Here is an 18,961-nt window from a genome sequence, read left to right as displayed (position 1 = left end):
CACAAGTTTTAGAATAACATAAAAGTACTTTCAAAAATTTTTGGGAGAACGAATTACTTCTATAAAGTATTTGCAGCATTTTGTGTAAAATAAGTTAAGAGACAAAATTTATCTTATAAATATGCCTTGTAATATTTTCATATTTTATAATGAATATATGATTGGTAAAATATTTTGCCATCTAAACAAATAAATAAAGTACATGTTACAATCTTACAAAAGTAAATGCATATTACACTTATACTGTAATTTTGTCGTTATTTATAACTATCAGTATTATAGACATTTATCAAATGCACAGTGGGAAAAATAAAATCTCAATAAAAAAGATTATGACCTGATATTGCTATGGCCTGGTAACCTTGCCCCACTGCGTTCAAACTGAATAATTTTGGTAACCTGCCTTGCACATGCATTTATTTTAAGTAAATTCAATGCCATTTTGAGACAAGACATACAGACTACAATAGTAAGTTCTTTTTTAAAGTTGAATTTCTATTATTTTCAACTTTTTAAGTTGCATTTCTATTAAGTAAGTTCAATGCCATTTTGAGACAAGACATACAGGCTACAACAGCAAGTTCTTTTTTAAAGTTGCATTTCTATTAAGTAAATTCAATGCCATTTTGAGACAAGACACACAGACTACAATAGTAAGTTCTTTATACACATTTAATTTTCAGACTTTTTTTTCCATACTTGGTTTAAATTTTTACAATACCAAAAATATTATGATTTCTTTATTTTATACCAAAAAATTTTTAAAGTTAAATTAGATAGGATTTCAAGTTTATGAGATAGCCTTTTTTAATTGTAAGCTTGACTCACCCGTAAGTGTTTCATAACTTATATGAATAATGTTTTCAGAGTTTTTAGGTACAGTTCCACTAGTTTTTCTTTCAATTTATTATATTTTTGTATATGCTTTAACTTTATTTTGGTTATTTTTGGCATTTTTACTTTCATAAAATTTTTAGGTACTTTTCCGTTTTGGCAGCGCAGGCTTTAAAGTCGCCAATAATGATACAACTGATGCCAAACATAATATCCTCACTGATAACCTTTTATGCCTCATTTTCAAAACAATTCACAGCTATTTCTTATCAGATTGATTGTTTCTTTCAATACTAGCATACAGTTACATAGAATATTTACCAAATAGTTTAATTTTATGCCCTATGGCAATTCACTATAATTAAGTCAATTAGGATGCAATCACACAGCTCACCAGAAGGCGAAAATATAGAAAAGGCAAGGGTTAAATTCATCCATTCTAATCAGAATGCACTATGGAGTAATGCACTATGGTTTTACATAACTTCTGAATAAGCTATTCGTACAAATTGAAATAATTCTTGCATTTAAACTTGTATTCAAAATTAAGATTTAACTTGAAATTAATGTAGAAAATTAGATTTACTGAGAGAATTAGATTTATGTAGCGTAGTTTACATGAGATGAGATCACTTGGAGTCACATGATATGAAAAGGCAAATCAAGATGTTGAACCATGAAAGCATAATAAATTCTTAAATTAATAGTTTCTTACAAATTTATTGTCTTTATTTATTGGATTTTTTACAAAATTTTAAACGATATTAAAATGTTTATGCCTTCAAAATAAAATATTCTTAGAACTAACATTTGTTATCATTTTTTATGTGTATTCTGTATGTTGTCGCCAATAAAGTCTACTTGACGTGATTTGCGCCGGCGAAACAGAAAAGTATCAATTTTTATTTTTACTGTAATTTTAGCTCAAAGGGTGAGGATAACATGCCATGGAAGCTCTTCAACAATATAAGACAACTCGAGAAATAATATTTAAAAAAGAAAATTAATTTATGATTTAGAGTCTTACAATGCCGAGAGGAATAAAACAAGTTATTCAGCACTCGTTAATCAACCTGATTTAATGTTTTAAATACTTACCCCTTGACACTTTCTGTTTGAAACATTAAATGGGGGAGATTGAGTTACTATTTTTTCATAGCTTCTTTAATTTTAATGATTACACCACTGTTTTAACATAGTTTAGATTACAGTCTCAGACTACTCTAAATTTTCACTTTTATGTCATCTTAAATATTCCCCATCCTACACCTTTTTCCTCATACAGTCAAAAGTCGGTTAATCCAGACTCGTCGGGACTTCAGCGATTCCGGATTATCGATTTTTCCGGATTACAAGTCATCAGTTTAAATCTGGTAAGATGGCATGGAGAAATTATAAAATTAAAAATATGAAACCGTAATTTATGAAATAAAGAACAATTATAATCTAAAGGATATCAAAATTTACAAAAAAAAAAAAAAACTTAATTTTTATTTGTTTACTTTTAAACATTTCTTTCAATGTAAGTTGTTTAAGTTGCTTCGTTTTTTATGTGATAATACATTCTCTTTAATTCTATAAACAGACATAATTTCTTGTTCAGTTACTAAGTTCCGCTGTTCAAGTCCTATAATTGCAGTGTCGAGAATACCGACTAATTCGTCAATCAAAATTTTTTCGTTTTCAATAACCTCTGTCACCTTCTTCGCTATCGGAAGCGAATTATAATGACGAGGAATTTGATTTAAATCATATCAAAGATGGAGTACATCGAGATGAAATACTACATTTAGTAAGGAATTATAAGCCAAATAAAATAAAAACATCTGCCCTGAAGATAAGGATAGTGCTGACAGATCAACTTCCAATTCATTGTGCGCCACGGTGTTAAAGATGAACAAAGTTTAGATAAACAAACGATATGCCTTTATCCATTTTTTGCAGCAATTCTACTTTTTGTTTAATGGACTTCAAAACATACTTTCGCTTTGTAGATCCTTTACATATTAGTAAATATATATCAGAAATTCTATTTGACATAATCGAAAGTTCAAGCTAACTTTTATAAAATTGCTCTAACAGTCTGCAAAAAATAATAAGCCGAATCCAATTCGAAGATTAAGGAACAACTCAATCTGCAACATTAACTGAATTAGATAATTTTAGCTAATAATTCTTGATTAGCTTATACCTTCCTTTATACATTAAACACACATTCGTAAATGTATTTTGAGCATGCGCACATGCATATTCGCAGCCGTAAAGGTCTTCTGTGCATGCGTAGAAAGTTTGTAGCTTTGAGGTCCGGATTATGGGTGTCCGAATTAATGACTTTTGACTGTATAGAATAATCAAAATTTCTCTTCCTTTTGAATTTAATCTTATATGTACGACACTTACTATTCTGGTTTAGCAGGAGGTAAAAATTCAGGAGGTGCGTAACTCGATTCCATTACCAACCACCTACAAAAATTACCAAAAAAAAAGTTATATGAAAAGTGTACAGTTGTTATGTATCATTAGAAAAAAAGTAAAATGTTTCAAAAATAGATAAAGCTAATAGTAAGCAAAATGTAATGACTAAATTAAAGTACTTGCAAAATTAACAGGTCCAAATTAAATTCGCAATCCAAATTTACAAGAATTCTTAATTTATTCATTTAGAATCTGTACTCATTTCTACCAGCATTATCAGAAGCCATTATTAAAATCATAAATGAAAAAAATCCTGAAATGTAATATAAACAGTATAACAATATCTGTAAGGGTTGGCTATATGTCTTTAAAGTATTACTCTTTCTTTTCTTTTTTTTAAATCCAGTGAATTACGATATCAATTTTGAATTTATTCAATATTTGCTTAAGATGGTAATATTCACTGCCTGATTTTTAGATGCTGGCCTGAGAGGATAAAGTTTTTAAAGAACACAATTAGCAGAAATTAAACATTCCCCCCTTTTTTACTTCCTTGTACGAAGAAGTAAAAAGGAAGTTTTGTAATTGCGAAAAGTTGCAGGCAGCATATTTCAAGGAAAATATACATTTTGACCCCTATCGAATGCAATTTAACGATGTATTTGCGCGATATCTGTACCTAAGGATAGAATAAAAGACTTGTTTCCTCCAAAAAAATTATAAAACTGTTTTAAAATTAATTCTGAAGAGAATTTTTTGTGGCATCTGTACGAACATATCTCGCATAACTCAAAAACGAGTAGCCTCAGAACATTGAAATTTTGTATATAGGACTGCTATAACATGTAGATGTGAACCTCGTATTTTGGTTGCAATCGGCTGCACCAAATGTATATAAATATATTTTTATATATATCCACTCTGTTACCCGGCTCAGTGATCTCAGTTTCTTTACTCTTATATGTTTGTAAATTGTACATTTTTTGCTTTAAAAATGATTGAATTATGTTGTTTTTATCTTCCGGTTAAGGTTTTTATGCCTTTAGTAAATCTGTGTGCGATTTTTTTTAGAATTATCAACAATTTTAAGTTTAAGTGCCGCTAAGCCTTTATTTTGATGGCGGCCATTGATTGTTTACATTTGAAAGAGCAGCCAATCTAGAGAAAATTAGCTTCGCAACAACAAAGATAACGCCTTCATTTATTATTGCCAATTAAATCATGCTTAATCCTTTTTGGAATTTTTTCGAGGAAATAAGTGTTTAAGATTTACTTCGTAATTTTTAATATAGTTATTTTGAGTTTTTATGTATTTTTGCCTTCTCGCGAAGTGAGAACTGAATTAATTAAATGAGAAATACTCAATTGTCTGTGAAAAACTGTTTCTTTTTTGTTTTGTTTGCTTAATTTCTTTTATACATCATTCTAGCTTTATTATAGTATTTGAATAGAACAAGTGGCAACGATTAGATAATTCTGTTCTTTAAATGATATAAATTTTGTGCATTATGAGTTATAATATGAACGAAATATAATACACTTAAATGAATCTAGCGCCAGAGTGTCACTATGGTAAACAAATACTAGAGTGAATTTTAAAGAATGCATTTATTCTATTGTAGTTTATGCGCTATCGGCGAAGTAGATTTAATTCAATCCAATAAGTTTAAATGAAATGCAAGAAAAAATGTGTATAATTTAATATTCCATACAAGGAAGTCGTGTGGTGTACACATCAGATTTTTTAATTCATGCAGTTCAGAAAGAATTAAAATGACTCCCTTTCAAATATGTTTTGCTTTTATCCCATTGAAATACAGTTCAAGGCAAAAAGAAATTTTATATGTTCAAAGAAATCTTTTATGTCATTTATTCACACATTTATTTATAAGAATAAAAGGCAGAAATTCTTTTACATTCTATTTTTTTTCAAGATAATTATTATTTTTCATTTATACTATATTACTTACTGGCAATTGATTCTCTGTCCCATTGATATAATACCACAGCAATGGTTATTACTAAGAACAACTGCTTCAGCTTTCCGTTTAAGATAGTACATTCCTTCATATACAGCACATAACCTTAAATAAACAAAGAAATAAATATGATATTGAAAACTATTAATTTCCTCATATTAATTTAATCAGACATTTCCATTACATGTTAAAAATATGAAAGCACACCCTTAGAATAAAACATGATTAATTTGAACTTAATGATTCAAATTTCATTCTTAACCCTTCGACGCGCACGATATTATTTTTATAATTTTTTAAACTAAAAACTCTAGAAATTGAATATTATGATCGTAGAGACAAATAATATATGAATTAAAAAAAATCTACTCTTGCCCATTGTTCTGTGGGTGGTGGTCGCACCGTGAAACCACCACGACTCTAGGACTTTGAAACTTACTGAGGTAGTAGGAAAAAAAAAAACTTACATTTCTCCATGTGCATTTCCAATAAATGATGAAATTTCTGAATTTAAAAAAAATGTATTTAAGAATTGCATTATATATAATTTTGTTAAATTATTTTACAAAGTAAATTACCAAAAAATAAATAAATAAATAAATAAAAAATAAACATTTATGTAATTTTTCTATAGCAGTAAAAATATAAATGCCTACATAATAAGGACATTTGGTTAAATGGATTAAAAAAATATCAGTAAAATAAGGTTAGAAAAAAGACTCAGTGTTTTTTTTTTTTTTTTTTTAAATTTCAAAGAAAAAATTTTTTTGTGATACATTTTAAAGCATGTTTTGTCTTTTGGTACATGCATAGACCCACATTGCACATTTCGCACAGGTATCTTCTACGAGGTTTCTTCCTTGTGCTACAAAATGTACACTGCCTGGATCTAAATTTCACTGGTATATGTCCAGCGTTATTTAGTTTATTTTCATCTGGCACACGAAATTTGTGGTTTTTTATGTTCGTGGGGGTGGCGGGCTTGGTCTTTTTGGCTTTTGTACGGATCATTCGCTTCCCATTCATACTTATTTTATTCGTATTTCGTCTCAAAATATTCAGGAAATATTTTTAATTTAAATAAAACTTTAAGGGATTTCTATTTTTAATTATATCAAAGCATATTTACATTAAATTTAAGCCACAGGAAATAATTTATAAAATCACAATACTTGCTTGGGAAGCAAGTGTGTTGAGGTCAGAGCGCGACCACCGGGCCTCTAGAGCATTGTGACACAATGCTCTAGTAGGGCAATGGTCGTGCACTGAAACCACAAAGCAAATGCCATACATATAGAGGGTTTTTTTATATACACAGTTTAATTAATGCTATTTTTTATTGTTTATGATAGAAATCATGATGTACGATGAATAACTTTTGAAATTTAAAGTTTTGTATATTAATAAAAGGAAGTTATTTTGTCTCATGAAAACGAATTTTAAAAGGCATCTGATTTGAAGTGCTAAGACCTAAAACATGTATGATTCTGAAGTCATTTTGTGTTATTTAGAGGTAAAAGATCAGTAATCAATCGATTTTCACTCAAAAATTTCGGAAAGAAGAGGAGGAAAAAAATAAAAATACTGATGGTTTCAGGGTGCGACCACCACGTGTCAAAGGGTTAAACTTAGGCTTATTACATGCAAAGCATTTATGAATTTACAAAATTTGTGTTTTTATATATCACTGCATACATTTAAGAATCTAAAATTTTAAAATTGATTTTAAAATTCTCTGAATTAAATTTAAATGAACAGGTGCATTAAAAATGGATATGAATATTTTTAGATTATGTTCAAACAAATTTATGAAAATTTAATTTCTCTATGAATTAATAATACACCTTATTGAATATAATACTTTGAGTAAGGCCTATTTTAGACATCTCCTCTTACAAAAATCCTACAAGAAAAGGGGAATAAGCTAGAAAAGATAAAACAGCTTAATAATAGGTGAGAGAGATGAATTTAACTTTAAAACTGGCAAAAATTCAATCTTCAAGTGGCATTAATTTCATTGGGGGCAGGGAGAACATTAAGTGCAGTTCAAAGGAAGGTAAAATTTTTCTTTTTCAAGAATAAAATCTGTGGAAACATCAGTCTTCAAATTTAAGAAATAATGTGATTCTAAACCTAGGTATATAATAGCATATGGTTTTAGAAACATATTCAATAACATATATTCATAAAAATTATCAGGTGAAATATATTATAAACCAAATGTATTTAAAATTATATCAAGTGTATGTATTTTTAAAAATAAAAATTAAATTATTAAAATGTGTATTTATTACTTTTAAACTGCTTAGGTTTTTAAGCAGTTACTGACTTTAAATTTGAAAGATAAATAGACCTTATGCTTTGCTAATGCATACACATGGGTAACAAATGCAAGGTAGTGCAACATAACAGAAAATAAGGGAACATATAACTTTTATGGAAACTATTTTAGAATGTGCTACTACCTCGAATGAATCCAATTACAAAGTGTCAGGCTTAAATTCAATTTAAAATTCTTTCAAAAAGAATTTCATCATAATCAAACAGCAAATTTTTAATCACATGTTCAAAAAATTTCCAATATTATGGACAATTATAAACAACTTGCATGTAACAAACAGCCTTTAAAGAAAATTATTTTTGTTATAATACATATATAATTATTCTATATAGAAAATTGAATGGCTGTTTTATTAATTATAGCCATTTAATAAATTAGTTCTTCTTGAGTTACAAAAAACAACCTGAACAGGTAAAGAATAGACTCAGTAAATTCCTAAAGCAGTTCTGTAGGTACATTAGCTTATTTGTCTACAACAGTATCATGAGGTTTACTACAAGCTATCAAATAGAAAAGAGATCACTAAAGCATTTATGGCACTTCAAAGGGGTATTACTAATTCTGCTTATAAACAAAATACTATGCAATACAAATAAAGATCCACAAAAATCTGTTATAGTATTGAATCATTATTTATAATCAATGCAACATGGCAACTGTTATGACTGCATTAGTAATCAAGTCTTTCTTTAATCTTTTACTTTAGTCAGCTGTGATGTCAGATTAGTATTAAGGATAGTGACATTACAGTTATATCTAAACAGTGCCTGAGCATGAAAGTTTAAAAGCATCATGACTTCACTTACTTCACAGTCACATCTAATTTTTCTTTTAGCATAGATCCTGAATAGAAAGGATGGAATGAGAACACCATAATAAAGAAATGACATAGAATGATTTTCAGAAAAATGGGAAAGTCTGAAGGGGGAAAAACTGGTCTGGTAAAATTGCCATTCCAGAGTGATGTCTTTCAAACATGGCTTAACGTTTTTAATTTAAAAACAATAAACATATTTTTCAGTGATTCATATCCTTTCCTAATTTTCAATTTAAAAAGTTTTAATTAATATATTTAACTGATGTCATCATAAATTCAACTGATAACTCATTTGAGCATTTTCATCAGTTTTATTTATCAGTTAAATTTAGGCAAAAAACAACCTTTGATTTACATGGATTTTATATAAAACTCTTATTTTGAGGATAATTTTGTTTTTCGAAAGGAAAAAAAAAAAACTTCCAATATGGCAGATTGCCTTTATGAGCGATGTTTAAGTACAGTATCATCACACAAGAAACTGTGGCTTAATGCTGTTTGAAAAAATGCACCAATTAATGATTCATTACTATTCCAGAGATACTAACACATATTTATATTTTTCAAAGCATTTAGTGATATGATATTTTTGGGTGCAAATAATGACACATTACGACCAGCTAAATAAAAGTCATGGGAAATTTTAAGAATAAAGTCAGGAAAAATACATAATAAATTACATTACTATTCCAGAGATACTAATGCATATTTATTCAGTGTGTTGAGTGAAATGATATTTTGGAGTGCAAATAATGACAGATTAAGATCAGCTAAATAAAAGTCATGGGAAATTTTAAGAATAAAGTCAGTAAAAATATATTATAAATTGGACTAATAGAAACATGCAGAGGATCAGGAATCTTGCAGCTAAATTGGGATAGTTGGCTTCTCTCCAATATGATGTTAAAATCAAAGCAAATTATTGGTTTTGCCTTCCTGATGGCTAACACATGAACATGCATTCAATTAATTAAACAATGCTGAAACACAGTCATTTGACTTCCCAATATAACTTTGATTACTGAAATGATTAATTTCATTGAGACTTGCAACTGTCCTTTAACATATATGACAGCCATCAAGATAAAATATTAAGAACAGCAAAAATTATTTTTTTAATGCTTTGCACTTTAAAAATATTCATTTATAAAATGCTATATGCTAAAATTATAATATTATTGCCATCCATGCACACTCTTATTTGATCACACGGAAATATTCAAATAATTTGACAATTTCAGCTATTCTGCATAAACAACTTTTTTTTACTATAGATATTAATAAGTTTCAACAAAATAGTGTACAAAAACTTATTCAACAAATTCAATATTTACATCTTCCTCAATGTGAATTTATTTGTTGGATAAAAACACTTTGAAAGACTCACATTTACATAATTTTTACTCTTACGCTGTAAATTCAACAGGAAAATCCTGGGCTAACATTCAAGACACATGAAAAACATTTTGTCAATTGCCCCATAAAGAGGTTGTGGCAAACTTCAGACTGCAAAGAGGCCATGATTGCATAGTACATCATCTTAATAAAATTGGCATCCTTCCATCTAATATATGCCAAATTTGCAATTCAGGCATCACGAATGCAGAGTATCTTCTTATATGCCCAGAACTAGATAAAAAAATCTCAGAAAAGTGGTGAGATAAGTAAACTATACTGGAATGCCAGAGCTTTCATGAACTCCTTGTAAAGACTACATCTCTTATGTTCCTTTTTTTGTTGTATAAATTTTTAACTTTTTACTTTTGCTCCCATGTTCATTTAATCTGATTCTTATTTAATAATTCTTACTAATTCTTATTTAATAATTCTGTTTGTTCTTTTTTACTATTTATCATTGTTCTTGTGTGATAGAGCTGTTTTATATGTTTGGATTGATTGTTCCAATAAAACTATACGTAGCAACTTTTTTTTTTTTTTTTTTTTTTTTTTTTTTTTAAGAACCTAAAGCTTTTTAAATCAGTGACATTTAGAAATAGTGGCTAAAATTTAATCTTATCCATATGTTCATGAGTTAACATGATTAATTAAAATTCAAAATTTTAATAAAATATTTTCTACCATATTCTACAATAATAGTAATGTAATGACCATATGCAATTTTTCAAATATAAAACTGACATGTATACAAAATTTATTGCAACAAATAACCCTACAGCTAGTTTATACAATATTGAGACTTCCATTTACTAACCTGCAAAAGCACTGCGGTAATTCCGCACTTCCATAACAAGTACATAGAAACGGGCTTTTCCCATATCGTCCTAGTGATTCAAGAAACTTTTGTGAAGCTTTGAGGCCCTACAAGTTAGATTTATATTTTAAAGTAGTTTTAGCAAACAGTTACAAAGATAAAAGACACTGGCAGTGCAAAATACAACTTTAAACCAAGCAGAAGCTTCATATTTTTAATAGAAAGAAAGGAATACAATATAACATTTAATATAATATATTTATGCACACATTATGGCAACAATAATATAGTATGCAGCCATATAAATACTAATATTTTGTAAGTATGCATGATGTTTACAATAAATTATATTCTCTGGAGGAAAATTCAATAAATTCTGAAGTGATTAGGGAACTTGGAAGGGGATGTAAAGAGAAGAATTTACAGATACAGAAAAATTCTATTTACATTTTTAAAGCAGTTGTACTGAGTATGTTATTATACATACGCATCATATAAAATTACTATACTATAATAATAATAAATATAATTAAAATCACAAAAAATCTGATATTGGTAGTGTGACTGACTGTTAGCAGAGTGTATTCATTTTCTGTAAACTCTCAATTTATATTTAAAATAATCTGTAATCACCCTCACTTTATTTTTAAATTGACTTAATTTTCCCCCTTTTCTCTGGATCAATGTGAGAATCTATAACTTGTAATTTCACAATTTACTGAAAAAAATTAATTTTTATGCTATGATTTTTAATGTTCTTTGTAATATTCATCATTCAGTTAAAACTGCAAAATTTCACTTATTTCCATAACATAATTTCTGTGTATTCATAATTCTTAATATAACATATAATTCTTAATCACGCTTACATTTTATTATACAGAATCAAGTACAAAAGCGTGATAAACTAGAAGGATAGTTAATAGGAATACTTGACAAGGCAATAACAGTTCTTCATGTCCTAAAGAATAACTGTAATAAGCTTTGAAAAAAGCTTTAATTTGCTTCAAAATAAAAAAGAGAAGAGTTAATCAATTCAGAATTGATGAGAATGAGATTATACAATTTACTTATAAATTACTGCTAGAAAAATCCAAGGCTTAGTATAGAATATTCAGAGTTTAGAATACTGCAAAAAGATATACGAAATTGGAGCATCAAATCTCTAGTTAACAGCATCTTTAAACAACGATTAATAAAATAAACACCAGTGCTGTATCACATGGCATATATGATCTTTGATACAACCCCATAAGAAAAAAATCCCATTGGGCTACATCAGATAACAGGTACAGCATAGAAGAAAAACATAGTTATTTTAAAAAGCACATCTAATCCAGTAAGCATAAATGCCCTCATAAAAATGTGGGACAGCCCTATTAAGTCCCTGTTAGCTTCTTATAATCATGGCATTAGTCACAGCTGCAGCATAGCCAGTAGACTACAGCATAACATTTCACTCTGAGGGGAACCAGTTTATATATTTTTGAGCAAACAGCTCTAATAGTTTCAGATATGAAGATTTTCCATGCTTCAAATGCACACATTGTGATGGTTCATTCTGTCAGACATCTGAAACATGGCCTTGTAACTAAAATGCCCTTTCTCGACATAAACATCTTTCCAGTTTCTCTTGGAAATCCACATGATAACAAAGATAGTGAATATGGTTTTAATATCTAAAACAGCTTAACTTTATACTGCTGTAATTTGATACAGAAATGCATGGCATACAGAAATCTGAATTACGTTAAAGAACCTGTTACAGATACTGACTAGAAAATAATCTTTACAAGCTCATATCCTCTTTCCTGCGATATTTATTACAGTTACTGTACTATAAACTTTCAAAATTCTGTAAGGAATTATGAATCACTTGGCATAACAATACACAATATTTTGACAGACAGATGATATAAATTTAGATATCAATAAACAGTGTGTGGAACTGCAAAAGTATTTTCTTTTGTAGTTTTCTTACTTACATTTTCTGCTCTCTAGCTTATTTTAAATATAATCAATGTCCACAATCTATACTTATCAATTATCTAGGTCAGGGTTTCTTAAACTTTCTGGTGTGGGAACCCCCTAATATTTATGAAAATTTTAAGGGACCCCCATAAGCACTGCGCAAATCCAACACATGTGTGAGTGAAACTATTAGTTTCTTCACTTGCACTGTAATATACTATTGCACTTTTAAGGTCATTAAATTTAATTTTTTACAGTAAAATAAATATTTCTATTATTAAAAAAATGCATCAAAACGTTTTCGTTTTCTTCTTTGTCTGTTTTGTCTTATCCTTATATATTTTTGGATACATTATTATGTAAAAATATTTATTAATTGTAAACTTACTATAATAAGTTAAAGAAATATCAAAATTGCTAAAATTTTTGGTGACCACCCTACTGAAGGTCCTGCGACCCTAATTGGAATTGCGATCCACAGTTTAAGAAACTCTGATCTAGGTTTCTGTTAACATCAGGTTGTTAAAGTTAAGTTTTAAAAAGGTAATGTGTCTAGGTTTACAACAAATTGTGAAGTTGGTCATCTCTAAGCCTAATATTGCTCAAGGATCAAATGAATTTCTAAATAATTAAATAAAATTAGATAGCAAAATATTTTACATGTAGAGTAGACATAGACAATATGACAGGATAAGTAATCATACTATTCAGAAGATTAAAGGAATGCACATATGATGTAAATTCAAAAAGGATTCAAACCTCTAACGTATTACATGATTCATCCACCATTGCAATGGCATGAATAATATAATGTTCAACATTTGGAGTTAACTTCTTAGATTTTAGAAAATCCACAAATAAGCCATTCTCGAAACCTAAAATAATATAAAAGTAAAATGAAATTCTAGAACATATAAAAACAAGTAAACAATAAAGAATTTTTAATTACTAACCTCTATATTCTTCTTCTTGTTCTTCAAACTTTAGACAAAATGTTAAAAATTTCATCAGCATTCTTTTCTCCACAACTGTTACATTTTTGGTACTAAATACATCAGCTCGTGAGCAAGGAACCTGAATAAAAATCAATAATATATGACAAAAAGGGATGAGGAGTGCACAAATTCATAACAGAAAAGATTAAAGTGATAATATTCCAAATTATAACACTGTGAACATATACTTTTTGTTACAAGAAAATTACAATTAATAATTTGCCACACATTTTTTTTAAACAATGTTGATTGAAGAAAGAGCAATTTAGGCATCAGAAAAAAAATGCAATGCCAATAATTATTAAATTACAATCAATTCAGTTAAAACAAGAAGGGGAACCCCCAGAAAAAAATACTCAGATGAGTTACTATGCCTTCTTAAGAGTGTTTAAAAAGGATTGCAAACCTAAATATCTCTTGTATGTTGGGGAAGCAGGCATTTTTTTTTCTTAAAAGAAAGTTTCAATTTTAATCAGAAAATTCCAAATGAAGCTCCAATTTCCATTCAGCAAATTACTTAATAATTAAAAATTCACAAATTAAAAAAAAAAAAAAAAAAAAAAAAAACAGTTTTCAACCAGTAAATTTCTTTATTACTAAACATGTTTTAAATTTTTTTTAGTCTAATAACATATGAAAACTTATACTGAAATTTGCCAAAATTTTATAACTGACGCTCATTTCACCTGAAGGAAAAAAAAAATACTGTTTATTCATCACGAAAAATTAAAATTAATTTTCAAATTTTATATTTCTACAAATACTAATTTGAAGCAAAATTTTTAAATTAATGTCCTTTTAATGTAATAGGTAATTTAAAAAAATTATTTTAAAACTTACTAAACATAGCAATGTCTTGCAAAATCATGCAATCAAAATTTTAACTAGAAATACCTCATGTAAATGTTGATAATAAGTTGAATGTTATTTTTGTTTGGCAAATCAGTAACAGGAAAATTTTTTTCACAGACAAATTTTTCCTACACGATATGTTCAAATTTTATACTTACTGACATGAGACCAAAACTGCCACACCTTATTTGACTCATTGTAAACAGTTTATGGATTTACAATCAACTACTCAAATGATCTTTAGCTCAGCAATCATTTTGAAAGATCCTAGTTTTATTTTTTTGCAAAACAATAACAAAACGGTTGAGTTTGAAAACAAGCTAAAATAGAAAAAGGAATCAGCATAGCAGGTAAGAAATTCGGGTGCTACTTTGGTAGACGGTTGCACGGATTTTTGGCGATTTACTTTGGCACAATTGTTGACGCAGTTTTTACAATTGTCAACCATCTTGAAAAACGATGTTTTTACGTTATTTTACACACAGTAAAGTATTCGAAACTTTAAAAAAATAAATATCGTTAAAAATAATGTATTAATTTTTGGTTGAAAACATTGTTTTTTAAGATGGCAGGCAAATGTAAATAAATACCTTAACTACGAGTATAAAATACTAAAGGTTAAATTATTACTTTCATATAGCACAGAAATAGAATAAAAACACTGCTATAAAAACATTGCGCCAACGTTTAATTGGATTAAAATATTATGTAAATTGAATATTGAATTAAAAACCATCATACCAACATTTAAAAGAATTAAAATATTACTTAAATTCAAATACTTTAAAATAAGTAAATAAGAATTCTTCGTACACTAGAGCTAAAATGACAGCAATTAGTTTATTGCTGTTAAAAAAGGAGGAATGTCTAATACTTTTTTTTACCTTTTACAGTGGTTATTTCTTCCACCGTGACCACAATACCATATACGGCTGTCCTCAGAATCAGCTTTTCTAACGATCTTCACATCTGTGATCCACATTTTTCTCACTTCATTGAAGAAGCAATTAGCGAGGTTTCCTCCAAAAATTTAAAATAAATTTCCTCTGACCCTTGTAGCAACTTATAAATAAATCTTTGATTAGGAAAGCCAGGTTGGCCAAAATAAGGTCTCAAAGGACAATTTTTTTATTCTGATACCAATAATTCTTGGTACTTACCAACAACAACATTAATCTTTGAAAGGGGCATATCCGTTTCCTATGAAATCTAAGGCATTCGAAGAGATGAATAATAATATTTTAAAATGGCTCAGTAATGCACAAATATTCAGTAACCAGTCAGGAAGGCTGATTACATCATGCCTAGAATTAAAATTATTTAAATAATCATACATAATAAAATCATTTAAAAAATGCAAAATTAAATTGTATTTTAATATTTAACACCCATAAATGATGTTTAAAACATTAGATTAAATTTATAGATATTAAAACCAATTACATTTAAAGCAAGGTGATGTCCCTGATTACACCATCCACAACATAAATTATACAAAATATCATAAACAATAAAATTTTTATTTTAAATAAAAATGCAAAATTAAATTGATTTTTAATATTTAGAAGCCATAAATAATATTTAAAACATGGAACTTATGCATAATAAAATGCATTATTTTTTAAATAAAATGACAACAAAGTATCGGTTACCATAAATAACTTCTGCAGCAATGGGTTTACCATATGTACTATCGCTCGCCCAAAAAAAATTGCCAAAATCCGTGCAACCATCTACCAAAGTAGCACCGAAATTCGTATACTCATCCTTTGCTCATATTTTAATGTACTTTTGCTGTGACAGTTTTTTGGCCCTACTCCAGCCTTTTCTGAATCTATTATACATGATATAAAATACAATTTTTATCGTCCGTACTTTAACTATTGTATGTAAAGAAATTTACTGTAATGGGTCCTCATGGAATTTCTAATTCCATGTAGGGAAATTTCTCTTTCAAAATCTTTTAAGAACCTTTTCACTTGAAACAATGCAAATTTCTATTTTATCTATTTCTATCTATTTTAAAGCACATGCATTAAAATTTTGCACATGCACACAGACAGACACTATCTTGAAGTGTTCTTTTTGCATCATGTGATGAAAATGCTTTAAAGAAAGGCCCATCACATCACCAGCAGCAACTGAGAGTCTAGCCAGTAAATCCTCATTAGACTCAATAACATTCCAACAGATTATACTCTTAATGCTCTCCTCACAGAAGAAGAAAGTTAAGCATATCAAATCTGATATATGAAGTGGCAAAGGAACATGTGCGTCCTATCCAGCTAGGTAGTTCCGCGATATCTTCCCCTGTGCACATCATGCCTGCAAACATGGAACAATACATTGTCACACAGTCCCTAATTAATACCTCAGATGTTTGGTGATTAGGTAGCAGTCTATTTAGGAACCATTCTCTGTATATTCTTTGAACAATTCCACAGATAAAATGTATGTTCATGATTGCGTGCATCTGTGTAGTGATGCATACCACTCAAACTATGCACCAGCAATGATGAATTTCGTCAGCAGATTATTTTCACGTACCATTCTCAACAACACACTGCCACCATAACACATCATTTCTGTCCATATATTCCAACCCAAATTTTGCTTATTTAGATCTCCTTTACCTGTTATATTTTTGCCAGAGAATTTGAAATTCCAATGCATGTATAAATTTATGTAAAAATTAAATTATGATCAAAAATCAATTTATTGTAATAAATTATATAATAAATTCATATACAGTCAAAAGTCGTTAATCCGGACTCGTCAGGACTTTGGCGGTTCCGGATTATCGATTTTTTCAGATTATAGATTGTTGGAAAATATAGCTTATTTTAAACCTTTTACTGCATCATCTCTCTTCCTAGAAATGTTTATTTAGTTTAGTTCTTATTTTAAAGTAATATAGTAGTTACTTCTACTTCTTTTTCTTGCTGCCACTGTTTGCATTGAGAACGAGCTGTTTCAACCTAATTGAGATGCAAAAACGAAACGTGATGTTACGTCATCTGAAAAGCCGATTCGTGCCGATAGCTGATTGGTTGCCGTGAGATGACGTCATTCCTACTTCTGCTATAAGTATCTCGCGTCGCTCTGGCTCAACCCCCTTCTAGTTCCTGCTTTCCTGGCACTTGAGTGAGCGGTTTCCAGCCCCTTCAGAAGGATGCATGCAGTCCGGCGAATAAAGTGCCTTGGTTCCGGTTTGCGGTATGGCTGTTCCTGAATGAGTTCCTTGGTTCATATCCATAAGATCCAGAATAAAGTTCCTTGGTTCCAGAGGCTACCATATGAGTGACTGCTGTGGGCGGCATCCATGTTCTTCAATGAAGGTGGCAATTAAAACACGTGAGCGGCGATTCCTCGAGCAAACGGAGTTAGGCCGGTTTTAAGTGTTTTCAAGAACTTGATTTAAATTTCAGGTGTTTTTCTCGACCATTGATTATGGACTTATTGAATGTGTAGCCAGCTTCATTTTTAGGCCGCATAATTACTGTTTAGGACATTTTGTTTGTATTGAATGCCAGTGTTTTGGAGACCAGGTAAAAACATTATTTGATGAATGATGGTTATATTATATTTTTCATAAGACTCTGATATTGTTGAAATTTATTTTCTGTGTTTTTATTCTTTATTATATTGTTAATAAATCGGTTAAGTTCAAAAGCTTTTATTGTCTTCAATGTCTGCACAACATGATATCTCAGGGAGCTTTTATTGCTACTACTGCTAAATGTTTAATTTTTTATAAACTTTAAACTTTGCTTAAGCATAATTTTGGTTATGGGCCACCAGCCCCTGAGTTATTTTTAGTGCAGACTTTTAAAGTTTAAAGTTAATTTAGGACTTAAGAGATTGGGGGGTGGTTTTTTTTTTAAAAAATTCAAATATGGCTACTGTTAGTGTCATGCATAATATTGCTAAACTTGATGCATGTAATTATTTTACATAGTCCAAAGATATGAAGTTTGTCTTGAATGGAAAAAAATGCATGGCTTTTAGTTAAAGGTATTGAAAAATGTCCTGATTTAAATGATGTTAAGGGTATTACAAAAGAAATTATAGCCGACTATCAAAATAGAAGTCGATTGGCATTATCTTTAATTTATATGAATGTAAGCCCTGAATATAGAAACTTGATATGTGAAATTGATGACCCGGTAGTGGCATGGAATACGCTTGCCAAATACTTCCAGCCAGATTATCGGTCAAGACATGTCCCTGTTTTCAGAGTTCTTAAATTGTAAAATTAAGCCAAATGAAAGTATTAGTTTCTTTTCTTCTAGATTAAAACGCGTAACTGAACAGTTAGCTGATATTAATCAGGCTGTAAGAGACGTATATATATGTTTCCAGTTTCTTAGGTTCCTTCCAGATAAATTTGATCAAGTAGTTCAGAATGTTTTGAGGTGGCCAGATGAGAAGTTCATTTTTAAAAATGTTGAACTTGAAATACTAGCAGAGGAAACGTGTCTTAACTTAAGAGAGATAGATAGGGAAAACTCCAATAAGACTATAGAAGTTCAAAGTACTCACTGT

At 29.2% G+C, this 18,961-nt stretch overlaps 1 protein-coding gene across 8 annotated transcripts in view; it reads right to left on the bottom strand.

Annotated features, from left to right (window-relative positions):
• Positions 1 to 18,961, bottom strand: part of Rep (Rab escort protein) — a 101,022-nt gene that overhangs the window by 21,294 nt on the left and 60,767 nt on the right. For 7 of the 8 annotated variants that reach the window (XM_035366333.2, XM_035366342.2, XM_035366336.2 and 4 more), the window contains 5 exons: positions 13,523 to 13,643; positions 13,329 to 13,444; positions 10,599 to 10,705; positions 5,220 to 5,333; positions 3,235 to 3,297 (listed from right to left, as the gene is read on the bottom strand). In XM_035366333.2, the coding sequence (XP_035222224.1) occupies positions 3,235 to 3,297; positions 5,220 to 5,333; positions 10,599 to 10,705; positions 13,329 to 13,444; positions 13,523 to 13,643 (521 nt within the window). The remainder of the gene's footprint in view (positions 1 to 3,234; positions 3,298 to 5,219; positions 5,334 to 10,598; positions 10,706 to 13,328; positions 13,445 to 13,522; positions 13,644 to 18,961) is intronic. The other variant, XM_085811342.1, reaches the window with a different exon arrangement.

The sequence above is a fragment of the Stegodyphus dumicola genome, chromosome 2, assembly GCF_044657685.1.
Source record: "Stegodyphus dumicola isolate Sdum_Otavi_A_Nest chromosome 2, ASM4465768v1".
Classification (NCBI taxonomy): domain Eukaryota; kingdom Metazoa; phylum Arthropoda; class Arachnida; order Araneae; family Eresidae; genus Stegodyphus; species Stegodyphus dumicola.
The sequence above is the reverse complement of the archived record's forward strand: the minus strand, read 5'-3'. Positions and strand labels throughout refer to the sequence as shown.